The following is a 19,141-nucleotide window of genomic DNA, read 5'->3' as shown; positions in this document are numbered from 1 at the left end:
ATTGCCCATTCCTATTCTATCTGTCCTCCCTCCTAGAAAGACTTTCTTATTCTGTCACCATTTGTGATTGACAAAGTTTGAACTGTTTTCACAGGCAGCCTTCAGAGGAAGATGACAGACAGATGCCACTGATGTGCTTCTCTTTCCTTCTTCCCTCCTTGGGTGGTCCACATAAGCAGAAGCCTTGCAGGAATCAGAAGGAAGCAGCGAATGAAAGCCCTCCAAAGACGACCTCAAGAGAACAGGTTAGAGCCTCCCGCATGGAGCTTACATGCTCGAATGTCATTATTCTCGCACTCATTACTTTATTAGGGCTTTCCCCGGACTCCCTTATCAGATTCCTGCACTCGCTCTGCTCCATTACTATATTTGTACGTGTTTTCCAAACACTGGGCCAGTCGCTGCAGTGACGCCGAGAGCCACTTCGGCATGTTTCCTCTCAGTTTACATTCTTCGCACTAACACAAGCTGAAGGCACGCAGGATGCCGGGAATGTCCCACTTGTATCCCCATGCCACGTCTTTTGTCCATTGAAACACTCTAATCTGGCCTCAAGTGATGGAGCAGACACCTCAACATGAACGCGGACCGACTGCGAGCATGACCAGCGAGCAACTTTCTGCTATCGACGATGAGGACGTTCTCAACAAAATGGTGAGAGAACGCGTGTATTTTTTAGCACAGGCCATAACATTAGGCACACCTGCACGTACTAATCGCGTCCAAATGCAAGAGCTCTACCAAAAATTCTGCCTTTACAAAATAATAATTCTTACATCCTAGTTTGAAATTGTGTACAACTGTACTCCATCATACTTGTGATGTTTTTAATATCTTGCCCCTCATATGTAACTTAGCCATGAAAATATTAGTAACACCTATCAGAATGATGCAGTAGTTATACATCACTGTGACCACAATAAACATAATTGTTAAATTAATACCGCTCACATCAAAATTGTAGTTTGAAAAAAAATAATTATTATACAAGAGTTGCACATAATGAAGTGTCATTAACTGCTAGGCGATTGTATACAGCTCATTTCATATACAAACGAAATATATGTATAAACTATATGTACACACATATACTGTACATACATAGTATATACATATATTTACCTGTATTTTGTTTTATACAACCCAATTTATATCCAAAGAAAATTTGAATTAACAGATGACAAGTGTGATAAAATGAAGGAATATATTTTTTTGTACTAAGATAAAAAGATTAAAAGAAAATGTGTTATAACGAGTGCATTGAGTTACGAGCATGGTCACGGAATGAATTAGTCATAAGTCAAGGCATCACTGTGTCCACATACACTATATATAATGTGTGCGCTATGTTCCTGCACCCCATACAAAAGTAACATCTCTTTTTTTTTTTTAAAAAAGCCAATTATTAAAATGTATATGCAAAAATATGGAACTCACATTTTGAAAATTTGAAACCAAATTTACGACAGCCCAACTTAATGTAATAGAAATTGTGTTTTTAGCTGGACAATGCTGTAGACTTTGAAGAGCGGCGTCTCATCCGCGCCGCGTTGAGGGACCTACTGAAGAAAAAGCGAGGTGAGCTCAACTCTGGGAGATGGATACATAATAATAAACATGTCGCAATGTCTAATACGGCTCATCTTCCTCATCAGACAAGCGGGAGCAGGAGCGAGGGTCTCGGCAGCAGGACTTGAGGCAGCAGGGCCTCAGCAAAGGAGGCGCACCAGGCGGGGGATTTGTGGGCACAGCGAGGGCACCCATGAACCAGCAGCTGACAACCAACAGTGAGTCATCTCTACGAAGATGATCTCTTAGTATTATTCGTTGCATAAGTTTTCTAATATTCATTTGATTCTCTGATGTTTTGGTTAGGTCGACCAGCCTCCTCCGTGACAGCAGGCGGGTGAGTCACATGTTGCAAAGGCAATATCAATTCTCACATATAAAAAAAACTTTTAACAAAGAAAAAGACCATTTTAAGCTACGCTATTGTTAGGGGGTGGCATTTGTATCAACTTTACAAATTATTTTTCCCTCCAACTTATACAGTACATATGCCAACTTATTTTTCTGAAGCAATATAAAAGGTGTATCATCAGGTGGGAATTTATTTATTCCAATTTGAATAAATACAGTAGTGCCAGTTTTTTTCACAAGATGTCTTGGTGATGACTAATAGAAAATATGTTGGTCCCATTTTTTTTTCCATACAAAAACAAGGGGATCATTTGGGGAACGGTATCTATTACAGCAGAGGCGACTATTTGAGGAAATACTGGAGTCAAATTTAATCGAAAGTGATTAATTGTGGAACAATCTGAGAGTTAAGTCTATTAGAGAGGCCACTGTTTGAGGAACTAAATCATTTATTTCATATAAAAAAAACAATATTCCATTCATGTAAAATACTGTATGTTAACCACATTGAGAAAATGTTACTGTCCACAAGTGATACTTTAAACTCCACCTTTGTGTGTCCAGGAGTCCTCGGTTTACGATTACATTCATGCGGTGGCAACATAATTTAAGATTTGTACGTCTAAGACTGAACGTGCAGTAATCTACTACTACATTAGCGTAGGTTAGTGATAGTTTCATGAAGTACAGTAAATATTTGTATGAAAAACACTTGTGGGGCATAAATATAACAGTCCAATGAAAAACGTACTCCCGTAACGGAGCATGCGCGTGACCATATATTCTTTCACCATGGTAAAGCGAGGAGCCTCTATATTAGCGTAGTTATTAGATGCGGACTCTGCTGTCTGTACTTCTCCTCCTCAGTAAGACGGGTACTGCTCAAGCCGCCCAGAAGTGTCCCCCCTCTGCAGCACCCAATGCTAAAAACGTCAAACAGATGCTTCTGGATTGGTGCAAGGCAAAAACGGAGCCATATGAGGTCATAATCTCCCCATTCTCCTCTGTTGTGACTTACTGCTCTGCTCGGCTCTGTCTTTTCTCATCAAAACTGTCTCTGCTATTTTAGGGGGTGGATGTCCGCAACTTCTCCTCCAGTTGGAAGGACGGCATAGCCTTCTGTGCCTTGGTACACCGCTTCTTCCCTGACGCCTTCGAATATTCCATCCTGAACCCTCACAAGCCCCGGGACAACTTCCGGCTGGCTTTCAGCACGGCAGAGTAAGTAAGCTCTCCTTCCTCGTGTCACCTTGTTGTCCCTTGCTGAGACTGACTTTAGGACTCTGGCCTCTATGCTTCTCCGTTTGCAGGAGGCTGGCCGGCTGCCCCCCTCTGCTGGACCCTGAAGACTTGGTCCGGATGAAAGAGCCCGACTGGAAGTGCGTTTACACGTACATCCAGGAGTTCTACCGCTGTCTGGTGGAAAAGGGCCTGGTCAAAACAAAAAAGCGTGTTTAGGGTCTGTCTATCATGGGACAGCATTAAGTATAGTGAAGTAGACACACTAAGTGCTTTTTTCATTTCAACACAACATATTCATACTGCTTGGTTATTGTTTGCCATCAAGAAACGGAAGGCATAGCTTTTGAACATCGTCATTACTGGACACTTCATTAGGTACAACCACACAGTCTAAATGTGAGATGAGAATTGCAAAGTTTACCTATACACAGATAATAAAGTACACTTTAGAGTGACATTGTCAGTCAAGTTCCGTGACGATGACACGTTGTAGCCAGATTTTCTAGGTAAAGCGGGGTATGCGTATACCGATAATCCGGCCTCATTTGTGCAGTTCCCCCTTTCCCAATAGAAGTCAGCAAAGACCCAATTATCGGATGTCTCTAAAATATTATCTTGAGCAATTATCCTGTGGTGTAGGGTCTGTTAAGTGTGGAGTTTTGAAGCTGCCACTGTGGTTCTTTGTATTGTGATGGATTTTTATTGAAAATTTCAGTCGGACAGAACAAAGTTTATTACCGGTAATAAAGACGAGGAAAGTAGATCATTATATGCCTAGTACAATGACACAGGTTCGAGTGTTGTATGAGGCAGTAGTGCTACACCCTGCGAAGGAAGGACAACGTCGCATAGTTAGGAGTTATTTATCGCAACGAGTGAGTGGCCCCACATCAAGCGAATAAGTCCCAGGGGTGCGTGTCTGCGGACACATGCAAGTGAATTGACACCGTCTCGCATGCACAATAACCTTCAAAAGTGACCTGTAATTGCTACGCCTGCACCGCCGCCTAGAGCCTCATGCTGTAGACATGCTTATTTTCCTTGCCAAAAAAAAAAAGAAAAATGTTGAATAAAACTAGGTAACCTAGCGAGTGCAATAAACTATGTATGATTTTGTTTACATTTTTAGGGACAAAGGTTACTATACTTTTGTCTGTTAATTTTTTTCAGTGACAGTTTTGTTGTTACATATCAAATTCAAATGGGAATAGTTTCGTTAATTTATTCATGTTTTACTGTTGAGCATTTAAAATATTTTATTAATATGCATTAAGGGTTGTGTTTTTAGAGGAGGTTGATAGATGTAGTGAGGGAAGACATGAGGGCAGCTGGTGTTAGAGAGGAGGATGCAGGAGATAGGCTTAACGTATTTTCACGACCATAAGGCGCACTTAAAAGTCTTAAAATGTTCTACAAAATGGACGCGACGCCTGATAATGCGCTGCTAGTATGTGCTAGTAGGTATATAGCGCCGGTATGTGCATTTTGCAAAACAACATCGGTTTGGCTAAGGACCCCCCCCAAAATTGCACCTACGAAGAGACAAGCTTACAAAGCACAGTTTAAACTACAAGCTATCAGTTACACGGAGGAACATTGGAATCGAGCAGCCGCGAGAGAATTCAAGATCAACGAATCAATGTTTTGCAAGTGGAGGAAGCAGGAAAACGAGCTTCGCCAAATAAAGAGGACAAAGCGGCGGGCGAGTTACGCCAGCATATGTGAATGGATTGGGGATGCCTGGGCTAAGGTATCTGCTTTGACTGTTGTCCGAGCTTTCGCATTTTTTAGCAGCCCCCCGGCAACGAGACTGACTCCGACAATGACGAGAGGTAACCCGGCATGTTTGATGGAGAACTTGCCTAGCTGTTCATTTCGGATACAGAAGATGAGGACTTTTGATGAATTTGTGGATGAGAATTGATCAAAAAATAATGTGCGTACAAATTGTTAAATACTTCAATAAAGTACAATCGAACTCAGTTTTGCTCCCGCTGCCTTTCTACCGTATGTTTTACCATGCCTGCGCCCAATAATACGGTGCGCCTAATGTATGTGTTAAATACAGAAATCGATCCCGTAGCGGTGACTGCGCCTTTTAATACGCTGCACCTTATGGTCGTGAAAATACGGTTACATGGAAAAGGATGACACGCTGTGGCGACCCCTAATGGGACAAAGAATTAGAAGGGTTGTGTTTTTAGTCACTTACTCCAAGTTTCGAATAATGTCATTATCATTTGCTTTTTCTTTTTATTGAAGAGGGGGGGGGGGGGGGGGGGGAATCATTGGTTGAAATCAGAAAACGGATTTTGGGGGGGAAATATCTGGGATTTTATTGTATTCCCCAGCCCAGCTTTTGCGGTTTCTTGAAGAGGAAACTCGCAATTGACAGTGGAGATATAATTATGTAGAAAGCTCAAAATAATTTTTATTTGAGGAGCAGTTTTGCTCATCATTTCTTCATTTGAGGAGCAACTTTCTAATTTTGAGGAGCATTTTTTTTTTTTAAGGTTAATCACACAGGGACCCGAAGTAAGGGTTTTATTAAACAATAAAAATGCAACATTATAACATGAGAAATTAATGTAGGACTGCAGCTATTGCATATTTCTCTTCATTTCTGTTTGGGTACAACCCCCATTTTACCCATTGTTTCTCTCTGACCACAGTTGCCACGTTGCCAATGTTGCCACTTGCAAATCAGATGGTAGTATCCTGGCCATACGCCATACAGTGACTACACAGAGCAAAACTTTTTATCACCCTGTATGTAAGTAACGTCAGTGTTGGGAAAGGTCATTTTCTACGCCAACTAGTTCAAAGTTCAGTTCACCGTTCCAAAAATAGGCCATTTCATAATTCTGAACTAAATTCACCGTTCCAAAAATGAACTAGTTTATAGTTATTTTTTTCCTCAATATGTAGCTGATGGGCTATTATCCTCAAAATACTGCCATTTCATTTGCCCCCATGTTGCAACCCATTCAGTCCACACTAGTAGCCAGTTGCAGCTTCCACCCTAAAATCTGAAAAACATGAGGAAAGACTTGTTGCTTCAATTCTTTTAAATGAGGAATTAAAACAGAAACAGGGCTTTTGTCCTTTATGAGCAAAGAAAAACACATAATGCAGTATGATAGGAATGATTGTGAAAGGACTGATAACTTTGCATTCCTTGCAGCTCTGGCTCACTATAATAAAATATTCTTGTATTACAAAACTAAATTCAATTTTATGGTTCAATGTGTTTTATGAGGCACAAAATGCTAATTTAGATTTGCAAATAGCGATGCGAGACCGCTTAATTCGAGCCTTGATGTGCGTGGTGTGCTCTGTCGAGTACACAATTCCTTACCTTTCCTCCTGTGATAGGCTTGTGTTGTGAGTATGAGAGAGGTGAGAGGCGAGGAGGATGCTGGAGAGGTCAAAGGTGGTCGAGAAGATGCTGGGGGAAGTGAATGAAGCAGATGAGGTAGAGAATACAGGATCCGTTTCAGGCCTCTCTACTTTTTCAAAGGAGACGAAGTGGCCGCAGGTGGTAACGGAGCAGTCGACGTCGAGGGCCCAGGATCCGGTACGGGATCCGGTATCGGCCTCTCGACCATCTTGAAGAACCGTTCGAGGTTCGACTGAAAGGAGACCCTCTTTTCCTCCTCCCAAATCTCCTTGTAACACCGCAGGTGGTCCGTGACCCCCTTGAAGATCCTGGCGTACCTGGCCGCGTCGGGGTCCTCGGCCTCAAACTTCGCCAAGCCTTCCTCGATCAGCAAGAAACCAGCCGCTAAGCTCTTGCATGTGAACCTCTTGGGCTCTGGGGTTGTTGCGTCCTGCTCCACAGCCTGTCTCGCTTCCTCCTCCTCCTCCTCCTCCTCCACCTTGGTGTTTACCGGCGGCTTCCAGAACAAACTCTCACCCAACACTTGTTGGGCACAGCACTTGTTCACCCCCTCCTTGATGATCTCCGCCAAGGCAGTGGGGAAATCTTTCCCTGCTTCATTCGCGCTACTGACGGCTTCACCTTCCACTCTAAGGTTATGCAAATTAGCGCGAGCTTTAAATCGCATAAACCAACCTCTGCTGGCCACAAACGACTTCCCCTCACTGCCTTCTCCTTTTTCACTTTTCAACGTCTCGAAGAGGCGCTTCGCCTCCTGTTGGATCAACACGAGGCTGACGGGGAGACGCCGCCGGTGCTGCTCCTCCAGCCAAAGCACCAGAAGTCTCTCCATCTCCATCATTAGCCCGCTGTTCTGCTTGCTTATTATGGTGGATTTCATATGCGGAGATGCCTTCACATGCTCCAGGATGCGATCTTGATCCTTAATGATAGTCGCCACAGTGGAGCGGCTTAAGTCGAGCACGCGGCCGATGTTCGTCGGCGTTTCTCCCCGTTTCGATCGCTTCACGATGTCTAACTTCACCTCCATGGTAATGGATTTCCTTTTTTTCGAAGCTCGGCCGTTGGAAGAGTCCGCTTTGCCCTTGGGCGCCATAACGAAGGCTAGAAAGTCACTAAAGCAAAAGAAAACAAGTATGTGTAAGCACGGCAAACCAAAATGGCGTACGGCGGAAAGCGAGTATGCCGTAAGTTGTTCCTGGGTCACGACGCGACGTCGTATTCCGAGTCCGCTCTTACGACACCGGCGTAACTTGTACGAACACGCCGTAACCTGCGCAAAGTCATGATTACAGTAAATATATGTATGAAAAGTTGACGCTTTAGTAAAGTCTTACTTAAATACTTCTCGTCGTAACTATAAGGGTTGGGTCGAGTGTCACGAACCATGTATGTATTTGTGCACTACGCAAAGTTAGTTGGAACTTTCCTACGACGCCGACGAAACCTTTCTACGTATCCATGGTAGTCTCGAACCCCAACCTACGCTAACACAGTCGTAACGTTATAATTACACTAAATAACTGTGTGAATAATACGATAAAACAATAAAATGAAAAACTCTCAAAAGAAAATAATTCCTTACCTTTAATCATTTCTGTGATTGGTTCGGACGGCGTACTGTATTCTTGCGTCGAGTTCTGTTACTGCAGCACGATGCAACTTTTTGTACGTAGCGCAATGTAGTAGTAGTGTATAGTAAAGTCATAATTGCAGTAAATATTTGTAGGAGAAACACGTCTAGGCCACAAATATAAAGTAACAGTACGAAATACAGCGACAAAAGAAATGAAAAACAATTGCTTGTCCTTACTCCTGCGGTTGGCGTGTATGGCACACTGGAAAGCGGATCGTGCGCAACGCAAACTTATTCGGTGTTACGAGCACACGACACCGACGTAACTTTTTGTACGTAAAACATCGTAGTCTTTATCACTAACCTACGCTGACGCCGTATTAAAGTCAAGTGGTAAATATCCATCCATCCATTTTCTGAGCAGCTTCTCCTCACTAGGGTCGCGGGCGTGCTGGAGCCTATCCCAGCTGTCATCGGGCAGGAGGCGGGGTACACCCTGAACTGGTTGCCAGCCAATCGCAGGGCACATAGAAACAAACAACCATTCGCACTCACAGTCATGCCTACGGGCAATTTAGAGTCTCCAATGAATGCATGTTTTTGGGATGTGGGAGGAAACCGAAGTGCCCGGAGAAACCCCACGCAGGCACGGGGAGAACATGCAAACTCCACACAGGCGGGGCCGGGGATTGAACCCCCCCAATGGAAAACAGTTACAAAAAAATAAAAATTAATAAATCAATAAGTAAGAAAGAAAACCTTAATTCCTTACGTGGTTGTTTTTCACAGTGCTGTGACGATTAACGTATTGTTATTACGCCGCGACGCAAAGTAGTTCACTGGGCGACGTTCGTATTTAGGACGCTGACGTCACTCGTTGGATTTAGTGTAGATTAGAACTGGAACCTGGAAAGCGTCCCACCGTACTGAGCGCTCTTTCTCACATTTTGACTCTTACAGTCACCTCAGACGATGCTATATGACCATTGTTGAAATAATAATACATAGATTGTGTATGTAGCGAATGAAGTGTCCAGCTGTGTCGCTAAGGTACAAGTAACTGCATCTGTTTTACAATGTGAATACAAAGATGTATTTTATTACAAGCATATTATATATTTCAATTCATTGCAACAACATATTTCCATTGGTGCCACATGAATATTAATAGCTATTTGCACACAATGATAATTATAAAAAAAATAATAATTCTAACGCTTTCCCTGAAAATACCCTTAAAATTGTCTATGATTATGGCAGACGTCATTGTGAAACCTAATTACAAGCTGCAGTTGTGTCAGTGAGCTCAAAGTTGCAGCAGGCCACAATTGCGTCATTGAAATCCAGTACTTGAGCTCAATTACAGTACAAAGACTACTATTAAAGGAGACATAAGGCATTTTCCCCAACCATTTAAAAGTCATCAGGGGTCCTTATTAAAGCACTCTGACTTTGTTTCACCAAAATTCAAAAAGGATAAAGAATTACACCACATGTAATACCTACTTGTCAACCTCAGGTTGAAATCAGTCCATTTCGGTGGGTGGTTCTGTCTCATGCAAGTCCTGTGCAGTGTTGGCAACGAAGTGACTTTTCCATCCCCTCTAAAGAGGACAGAAAAGTGGCTAGTAGCAACTTCTTGTGGTGTTATTAGAGACTTTTGCAGATTCCCTCCAGAGCAGGAGATGTTCACACTCCGCATGCAGACTGCAAAGGAGTTGAGCCTGTGTAGAGCCGCCTCGGGCTAATTTAACCCTTTCATTGTGACGTAACTGGCAACATTCCGAACGGCTCTCTCACGGCAACATTTTGGGAAATAGACACACGGACCCGACTAATGTATTTACATACAAGTTTCTTTTAAAAGTAAAATTCAAGTCCCCTCCAACATATTATTTTGATTCTAGTTTGCAGTGGTGTACATTGTACGATATCGAAATGTTTTATAGTCGACCCTTCCTATGAAGCATAGCATGGTAACCAAAACATAATAAACACACTATGTTGAATCAAAACTGGGCTGACTACTTTTGCAATGTAATCCAAATATATATATATATATATATATATATATATATATATATATATAATCGTCACTCCACTTAAATGTCTAATAGCAGCATGTTGCAGTGAGTTAAAACTATTAAATGGCAACCCTGCTGGGTGATTATAATTACTCATGTTACACTGTGTGTAGCCATTAAATGATGAATTAATTGACTTGATGCTGGTTGTTGTTTTTTTTTTTTTTTTTAGAATATTTCTTTTTAAGACTTTTACTTATGCACTGAACAAAAACAGAGCTATTTAATTGTTTTTATTGTTTTTAGAACTTAATATAATGATGACAACCTTGACTGTTGCTGCATGGGCTAACCATAACAAGCATAAAGTGGCATTCTAATATATGTACAGTATATATTTTTTGTTTTACATGAATTTGTTTTTAATCAGGGTGGCACAGTGACCATCTGGTTAGAGCGTCTGCCTCACAGTTCTGCGGACCGGGGTTCAATCCCGGCCCCGCCTGTGTGGAGTTTGCATGTTCTGCCCGTGCCTGCGTGGGTTTTCTCCGGGCACTCCGGTTTCCTCCCACATCCCGAAAACATGCATGGTAGGTTAATTGAAGACTCTAAATTGCCCCTAGGTGTGAATGTGAGTGTGATTGGCTGGCAACCAGTTCAGGGTCTACCCCGCCTCTCGCCCGAAGATAGCTGGGATAGGCTCCAGCACGCCCGCGACCCTTGTGAGGATAAGCGGCTCAGATAATGGCTGGATGGATGTTTTTAAATCAGTATTGTTATTATCATAATCATTTATTACTTATAGTATTTCTTTTTATGATTTAACCTTTTCTGCTATAAGGGCTAATCATAACAAGCACAAAGAGCTGTTCAAATATTTTATTTTATTTCATTTTATTTTACTCAGTTTTTTTTCTTTACTTCAGTTCATTTTTAGATCTCACCTTTTGTTAATATGGGCCAACCATAACAAGCACAAAGTAGCATTCAAATATTTCATGTATTTTTTGTTATTACATTGATGAAATTATGTTTTTGTGATGATACATTTTTGTACAATGTGTCTTTTATGATATTATTTTCCCCCTCCTGTGGTCTAATAACAAGCACAGAGAGCTGTCATTTTGTTATTATTTTTTTGTTAATTTCATTAAATATTTTTTGAAGACATGGGTATTACTAATTAGTATTCTGAATTAATCTGTTTTTAGGATTTTTTCTTTTGTCAATGGATGATGATGATGATTACTACTAGTGAGGATAAGCGTTACGGAAAATGAAATGAAATAAATATATCCTTTCTTTTACACAAAGGATAAAGGTCCTCTGAAAATAATACCACTTCCACTTTTGTGTTACAAGTTCAAACTCAGTGATGATGTGGAATACATTTTGCTCCCATAATTGTTTTACATGCAGCAACACTATAAATAAAAGTTGCGAATTTGCGAGATTATAAATGAAATGATTTCGTGTGGGATATGTTTCATCAAGCCGAGGCTCCCTCTAGTGGTCATATATGTCTATGGCGCTGATGACAACTCTTCTTCGGTGGTTTGACCCCTTGCGTTTCTTCGCCACCTTTGTGATGGAGTCAAAGTGCGCCACCTGTTGACTGCAGTAATAATTGGGGGATGACTATTTTGCAAAGTACATGATGCATGTATGTATGCTTCTGTCTTTAGCTAAGTTGTTGGTTAGTTTTGATGACATTTTTAAGATTCAGAGACTCTTTGAGGTACAGTACATACATATTTATTTTTGTAACAGCTGCTACCAAACCGTCTTGTATGAGTTGGTAATGGGTAAGCGTCCAAAAAAAGCTTTTTTCCCCACTGTCTACTACTCCTTTTGGGCATAGTTGAAGTTGTAAATTGCAGTCGGGGAGAAGTTGGGGGCATGGGTAGAGCAAACCATTTTGGAGAGAAGAGAGGGGTGGCTTGTCTTGTTATTTTTTAAAGATGGCGTTTCATCCAAATAGTGCATGGTTTTACACTTTTCTAGCTTGTTTGAAAATGTAGTACAGTTTTAAAAAAGTAAGAAAAAAAACAATTCAAATGTCAGGGTTGCTGGGATTCAATTTCGGGGTGCTGGATTTCCCCCCCCAAATGGGCCTTAACTTGTGTGCACTGGATTTCGTGTATCTTTCGCTAGTGAGCTAGTTCTGTTTGTGTAATGAGAGGTTTTCTCCCGTTTGGTGAGTTGTTTCTGTTTTTTAATTTTAATTTTAATTTTATTTGACCTGCACATCGAGTGGGAAGTATTAAGGGGAAACTGCCATTTCCTTTCAACCGTTTTCTTATTTTAGGAAGTTAGGATTCGTGAATGTATTTTGCTTATGTTTTTTTTTTTTCCAAATGGGCATAGTCGCAAACGTTTAACGCCAAAAAAAAAAAGCTTAACGTCGCTTAATGTCCGAAAACTGCGTTCAACCGTCACCAAAAATGCGTGTGGAAATCTCTATTTATACAAACTCCAACCTCTGAAAATAAATATTAGGGATTAGAAAGAAAGAAAAAAAGATTGATGTTGCTTAATCCTAGATATGAAGATTAGATATACCAGTGCGCTGCAGGTCGATTTTGCCATTACAGGCAATGCATAGACATTGAAATTAAATTGTAATTTGCATTTCATGAGTTTTTTTTTTTTTTTAAGCTTTTCGTCTTCTGCAAAGCGTGTTGGTCCAAAATCCCAAAACATATTTTTACCAGTGTAAGGTTACTCCCAATTCCCTTGTCCTCATTGTAGGCGTTACAAAAAAAATCAAAATACATGTATATTAAAATAGATAGAGGGTTGATACATGAAAACAATGAGCCCAAGTTTGTATGAATCAGATATGGACTAAGGCACAGGTGTCAAATTGGTGGCCCGGGGGCCTGATTCGGCCCGCCACATCATTTTATATGGCCTGCGAAATTAAATCATGTGCATCCACTTCGTGTTTCATGCTAAAATATCTAAATTGCAAATTGTCTTCACTTTTAAAAATATTGAGCTATTGCAAGCATTTTGTTTCTTACCGATCCTCTTTGTAAAATAAATAATATTGTAGTCGAACAATACAGTTTTTACTGGCTTCTGATTTCACAAGTAGTTATCAATCAATTTGTGTATATGTAATAATATGAGGCGATCATACATTCATTTGGGTTCACAGCCATAACGGCCCAAAAAGAAAAACCATAACTACGATGTGGCCCGTGACAAAAATTAGTTTGACACACCTGGATTAAGGATTTTATGTCACAAATTGGCCCAAATATTCTTGGCCAGAAATCAATGTGAATCATTAGAAAAAGTATGACTGAAACCTTGACACTTTAGTAGAATAATGCCTGGATGTTTCTTATTAGTTGAGATGAAAATGTGATCTTTAAAGGTCCCATATTTTGTCTATTTAGACCTCGAGAGTGAAAAGTATCAATTTAATAAATAAAAAAAAACACCATGGTTTTGTCATGCGAGTGTCCAGAAAAGGCCCCTCTGACAGCTACTTCTGTTTGACCCAGTTTTGTATCCGCTTTGTCCATATTTGACTAAGACCGCCCCCTTTCCTCTGATTGGTTGCCTTCTTATAGAAGACCCATTTGTGAGAGCACACGTGTTTATGTTGACAGCTCTGGCTCGGGAGCGGAGATCTTTGTTAGTCACATAGATAAGCTTGAGAAATTTGAATGACCTGATTTCAGGCCTTTTGGCAGAAAAAACATATGAAGCTCAGGAATATGTGGATGATTTAATTCATATTTCACATGTTTACTGAGGCACCATATAGCCAATATTACATCCCAGATACTTGGAAAAAGTTGGTTTGGTACAATACAGGACCTTGAAACAGACTGGCTTGAATCAAGGGACGTATAAAAATGGGCGTGCACCACCTGGATCATAAAGACAGCAGAACTTCAATTTAAATAGTTAATCTTTTGTTTTCGACATTCCTTGACGAGGGAAAGCCTCGTCAAGGAATGTCGAATGTTGAATTTTTAACACAAGATGTCACCACAGAGCCACCAAAAATAACAATCGCTGATGTCTACGCTTTGTTCTGTTTGCATATATGTTATTTGTATAAATAAATGATATACTGCACATGTATTTAAATTTTGCCCGAAGACATCAGCCATAAAGAAAAAATCTTGGCAGGCTCGACTTCAAATAATCGTCTTCAAACCTAGTTATGCTAATTAACATAGCATACACAGGAAGTCAGCTATCCCGTGTTCCACGTTGGTCACATGACGTTCTGCAAAAAGTGGATTGCTCTGATAATTATAATTAAATAAATTACTAATACAATTTGAAACGGGAATTAATCATTTTCTTGGTTAAAATTTGTTTTTATTTTGTTTGTATTCATTTTCTAATTAGATAATTGGTTAAATGATTTATTGAAAATACAATAAATCAATTTTATAATTAAATATTTAATTATCAAACCATTTTTTTAATACACATTAACTATTTCTTTTTACCTCATCTACAAATGACCTTTTGTCCATTTTAAAAATCCACTGTACTGTAGCCCTTGAGCACAAAAGGTTTTCTCACCCCCAGTCTATTTGGATGTCATTTAGCTTCCAACTGTGACATGGATGGGACACATGCATAGCCTATCACTGAGCCTTCAGAAAATACCTTTCTGTTTGCGGAGTGAAAATCAAATGTAAATTTGATATATACCGGTATATAGTTTATATTCATATAGACTGTTATATTTAAATAAAATTGTATTAAATAAAGATGAATTGCATATTAAAGGAATATTTACTTTTTAAATACATGTCAATTAGTATGAATAAAATCTTAGTGAGGTCCAGTCACGGCTGCACAAAATATGCCTTGAATGCCTGAATGCTGTTTTGATATTTAAGTAAACTGCTTCCTGGTACGCTTTTGGATGCCAAATTGCATATAAATGAAAATCAGATGTTATTCAAAATATATTCATATTTGCTGCAATTTAAAGTGTGATTAAATGTGAAGGCAGTGCATCAAGTAGTTGTAACACATTGAAACTAGTGCATTTCAGGTGCTTCTCTTTCAATATTGTATTCTGATTCTGACATATTTTCATATAAGCACTCACGTTAGCGCCTCCAATTCCAAGGAGGAAGTAAATAACATGTCATGTTTCTATCCGTTTTCATGGTGAATCGACATATTGATGATGTCTTTCTGTTGTGGCCATGCACGATCTTAGCTCAAGTTGAGCATATTCAGACTTGCTTGAACTAATTAAGAGCAGCTGTGCTGGCCCTAAGTGATCCCAGTTTTCGAGTTCAGGGGAAGTCAGAACAAAGATTTAGATTAAGCGCACGTTGAACCTGCCGGCTGGAATACAGGGACGCTTTGTTTTACCTGTGTGAATAATTGTTGTATTGCATTGTTTGTATCTGTATTTACCCCTCCCCCCCTTGTGTGCAAGTGGTAATAAACCGTTTTTTATGTTATCACAGATAACTGCATGGACCCATTTTATGGTGCGCCTACCAGACCCAAGGCTGAGGTGTAACAGTCATCGACTGAAGTCTGAAAACAAAAGCACAGCTCCAGCAAGCAGGAAGTGCACTTTTGGATTTTTGGGACGTCCAACAATTCCTCCACTCGTGACTGAGGCAGACAGACTGGGACTTTACTGGGCACAGTCTAAAACGCTTAACATAAAAAAAGCTCACTTAATGTCCGAACACTGTGATCGTTCATCACACAAACCTGTGTGTACCTCTCTACTCATGCCCACTTCAGCCAGTGAAAATATCCAAACAAAGTTGTTCTCATTTTTATTTTTGAAAGTTACAGTTTCATTTCAGTCATCTGCACGAGAACATTCATGGCTTTCATGCAAAAAGATTCTGAGTTCACGCGGGCCGAAGTAGAAGCTATTCTGCTTGATGTGGAGAAGTATAAAGACTGCATATCACATGAACCACCCGTGGAGCCTACGGGGGGTGATGTGTTCCTGTATCAGAGTTTGCAGGGAGGCAGATGCACTATGGACTTAAAATTTGATCAAAAGATGTGGAAACAGAAAGGGTCAAATCTTCACAACATTAAAAAATATGGCGGTAGGGTGCTGAAGCGATACTACCACATTAGGACAACTCAGTGTGACAAGGGATCAGCAGAGTTTAGAAAGAATGTATACTGTCTTGTGCCACAAGTTGATTGTAAATCGGCGACAGCTTTGTATCTGATTCACTACCTGGGAAATGAGAGTGTGGATGTGCTAAAGAAACATGGCAGTTCAAAACCTGAGAGAGTCTTCATTTCTTCCAAAAAAGAGGTATTTGCAAAGATCCTTCACGAGGACGATAGGCAGGCTCCAACTAAGGAGGAGCACATGCCTGTGAATTTCCCACATCATCTCAAACAGGTTCAAAATGCCACGTATGCTACCAGAAGTGCACAAGGAATATCTCATGATGAAATGTACAGTATCCATGAACTGGCATACCAGCTTCCGGGCTTTGTCTGGTATATTTCTACTTTTCCAGACCTTCTGGTTTTTGCAGGGATGCCAGAAATGATGGATTTAGCTCAGGACAACTTAGAGGAAGCAGTTGAATTCAAATACCCTCAAATGTTGGGCTATGAAACAACATTTCAGATGGGTGACTTCTATGTTTCAGTGCTTACTGTGAGAAACACATCCCTTGTGGATGATCCTGTGTTTCCTGTTGGTTTTATGCTGCATGAACGTGAATTGATGCAACATCATGAAATGTTTCTTCATGACATTCTGGGGAAACTTCGAATGGGTGAAGAAAAATTCCACAGTGTGCCCATCGCTGTTGGCCGAGAAAAGGGAATTGTCGAGGCCTTGAAGACGAGGTTCCCTAACATTAGCCTTGTTTTGTGCAGGAACCGTGTCTTGCATGACATTGAATACTGGGTGAAAAAGAACGGCTGCACAAGGGATGACATAGAGGTACTAAAAGATCAAATTGAGGAACTAATTAATTTGCGTAACAGAGATGAGTTTGAAGCACATTACAGCAAATTTGCAGCCATGTGGCCAAAGGAATTTATCAAATATTTCAACCAGCACTTGAGGGAAGACCTATCCAACATAGCTTTCTTTGGCACGGAACAATTTGATGCATTCAAACATAACGGTCCAACCAACAACATCAGTGAAAGTATGCATAAAATGCTTAAATCACAAGATGAATGGAAGGAACTTCCGGTTGATGCCATGGTTCTGTCTTTCTACTACATGCAGTCATTCTTTTTATCTGAGTTTCAAAGGGCTAGATATGGGTTGGGCAGTTACAACCTGAAGCGGGGGGTCCCTGTGCCTTTGACGGATATCGACATACCCTCATTTGTTCCTTTGGAGGACATTGTTGGGAAAGTCAAGGACCATCTGAGAGATGAACAGAGCAGAGAACACAAAAACACAAAGCTATCGATGTTTCAGACCTCATTAGCGAACACAGTAGTCAAGATGGGGTTGGTGAGCCTGACTTCGTCTGCGGGCGTGTTTGTGGTTAAAAGCCCTTGGAATGAGACTGTCCACGTAGTTCAGAACAACCCCGACGGGGCCGAATGCTGCTGCCCCAGCACAGGCAAGTGTTGCCATATCCTGGCTGTTGAAATGGCAACCGGGATGAGTCTTCATATAAAAAGGCCATACAATCTGTCACAAATGCGCAAAAGGGATCGAGGCAGAGCAAAAACACAGACGAAAGGTCAAGCGGAGCTGGACCTGTAAAATTAACTTTCTTGCCATGCAAACATTCTGTCTGGGTCCTCCAGTCATTCGGGGTTCCGTTCTTGAATGTTGATTGTTGGCTGATATCAAATTGCAAACAAAGATCATGAGAAATGAGTGCTGTTCCCTTTCACCAAGAAGTGGTTTGTCGTATAGTTATCATTACGGTATTTATTGTTGCACTTCTTGCTTTCAAATTGCTAATGTACATTCTCCATTGCGTTGACAAATAAAATATCTCTTTCTACCAGTTTGATTTGATGGCTGTTTTGATCTTGTGCCTAAGGCATAGACCAAAAGGACCACAAGAATGTCTGCCCTCTGCCCCCACATTATCCTGTTGTAATAGGCCCACACCCTGGGTTCAAAATCTTAACTTTTTAAAATGTGAACATCTATTGGCCATTAATGGCTGACTTAGTGAACCATTGAACCACCATCCGTTCAATCGTAAATGAGTATTTTCCATCTAAAATCTACTCACCTTTGCAGTCGGATGGTGCCAACTTTCACTGCTTCAGCTGGCCAGAGCTTAAAACATGATGACTTCACTCACGGGTATCACTTGACAATGTCAAGGGGATAATTACTTCTTGACCATGACCAAGGCAAGTAGGCTTGCCAAAAAAATTCACGTTGAAATGACCCCTACAGGGCTAACATGACATTTGGCTAAACACCTTGGTTCCAAAATTATAGCTACAAGGTGAAATTCAAAACCTCAATCCCATAAACTACTTAAGTATAACCGTGATTATTTACCTTCCAAGTCTTCCTTTCCAGCAGATAGCCAACGACCTTCCTCTGACCTTGTTAACAGCGACAAGCCGTCTTTTCCGCCAGCCATCTTAGCAGTGCCTGTGGTGAAGCTGATGCGGTTCAAAATAATAAAAGTGGAGATATTGTATAGCACCACTAATTTCCACCATTTCCAGACATCCCTCCCCATAAAAACTCAATTCAGGATGGTAGGCCACCCCTGTGCCCGCAAAAACGGAATTGTAAGATTCAAATATGTTCATGTTTGTCTCTCATGTGCCGCACCATACCATGTTGTCACCTTCCTCTGATCTTAAATTGACAGCTAACAACTGTCTTTCCACCTGCCAATTTAGCAGGATGTTGGGCAACGCTGACCTGCTTCCAATTCATATAACTAGTGGTGGGGAACAATGTCCACCAGTGGGGAAAAAAAAAAACAAAAAAAAAACTAATATGTGCCTATTGAAAGCAAAAACCTTAATTCAATGAGCATC

At 40.7% G+C, this 19,141-nt stretch overlaps 3 protein-coding genes across 8 annotated transcripts; 2 read left to right on the top strand and 1 right to left on the bottom strand.

Moving 5' to 3' along the window:
- The first annotated feature begins 284 nt into the window (after positions 1-284).
- Positions 285-5,144, top strand: smtna (smoothelin a). Its single transcript, XM_061799358.1, has 7 exons — positions 285-654; positions 1,503-1,578; positions 1,656-1,787; positions 1,876-1,906; positions 2,788-2,902; positions 2,990-3,141; positions 3,231-5,144. The coding sequence occupies exons 1-7, from the start codon at positions 559-561 to the stop codon at positions 3,376-3,378; spliced, it is 750 nt and encodes a 249-aa protein (XP_061655342.1). The 5' UTR covers positions 285-558; the 3' UTR covers positions 3,379-5,144.
- LOC133489968 (tigger transposable element-derived protein 1-like) lies at positions 3,213-8,770 on the bottom strand. 3 transcript variants are annotated; one of them, XM_061799355.1, is made up of 3 exons: positions 8,148-8,770; positions 6,521-7,835; positions 3,213-3,351 (listed from the first exon to the last, which is right to left on the bottom strand). In XM_061799355.1, exon 2 carries the CDS (start codon positions 7,656-7,658, stop codon positions 6,669-6,671), a length of 990 nt encoding a protein of 329 aa, XP_061655339.1. In that variant the 5' UTR covers positions 7,659-7,835; positions 8,148-8,770; the 3' UTR covers positions 3,213-3,351; positions 6,521-6,668. The 3 variants fall into 3 exon arrangements, with proteins under 3 accessions (XP_061655339.1, XP_061655340.1, XP_061655341.1); XM_061799356.1 differs by having other exon boundaries at positions 6,521-7,677; XM_061799357.1 differs by lacking the exons at positions 3,213-3,351; positions 8,148-8,770 and adding an exon at positions 5,760-6,191 and having other exon boundaries at positions 6,521-7,926.
- On the top strand, positions 7,443-18,135 carry LOC133489966 (uncharacterized). Of its 4 annotated transcripts, none has more exons than XM_061799350.1 (2): positions 7,443-7,593; positions 15,628-18,135. In XM_061799350.1, exon 2 carries the CDS (start codon positions 16,002-16,004, stop codon positions 17,883-17,885), a length of 1,884 nt encoding a protein of 627 aa, XP_061655334.1. In that variant the 5' UTR covers positions 7,443-7,593; positions 15,628-16,001; the 3' UTR covers positions 17,886-18,135. The 4 variants fall into 4 exon arrangements, with proteins under 4 accessions (XP_061655334.1, XP_061655336.1, XP_061655335.1 ...); XM_061799352.1 differs by lacking the exon at positions 7,443-7,593 and adding an exon at positions 11,734-11,825; XM_061799351.1 differs by lacking the exon at positions 7,443-7,593 and adding an exon at positions 11,801-11,900.
- Positions 18,136-19,141: the final 1,006 nt, after the last annotated feature.

The sequence above is a fragment of the Phyllopteryx taeniolatus genome, chromosome 15, assembly GCF_024500385.1.
Source record: "Phyllopteryx taeniolatus isolate TA_2022b chromosome 15, UOR_Ptae_1.2, whole genome shotgun sequence".
In the NCBI taxonomy this organism is placed as follows: domain Eukaryota; kingdom Metazoa; phylum Chordata; class Actinopteri; order Syngnathiformes; family Syngnathidae; genus Phyllopteryx; species Phyllopteryx taeniolatus.
The sequence above is the reverse complement of the archived record's forward strand: the minus strand, read 5'-3'. Positions and strand labels throughout refer to the sequence as shown.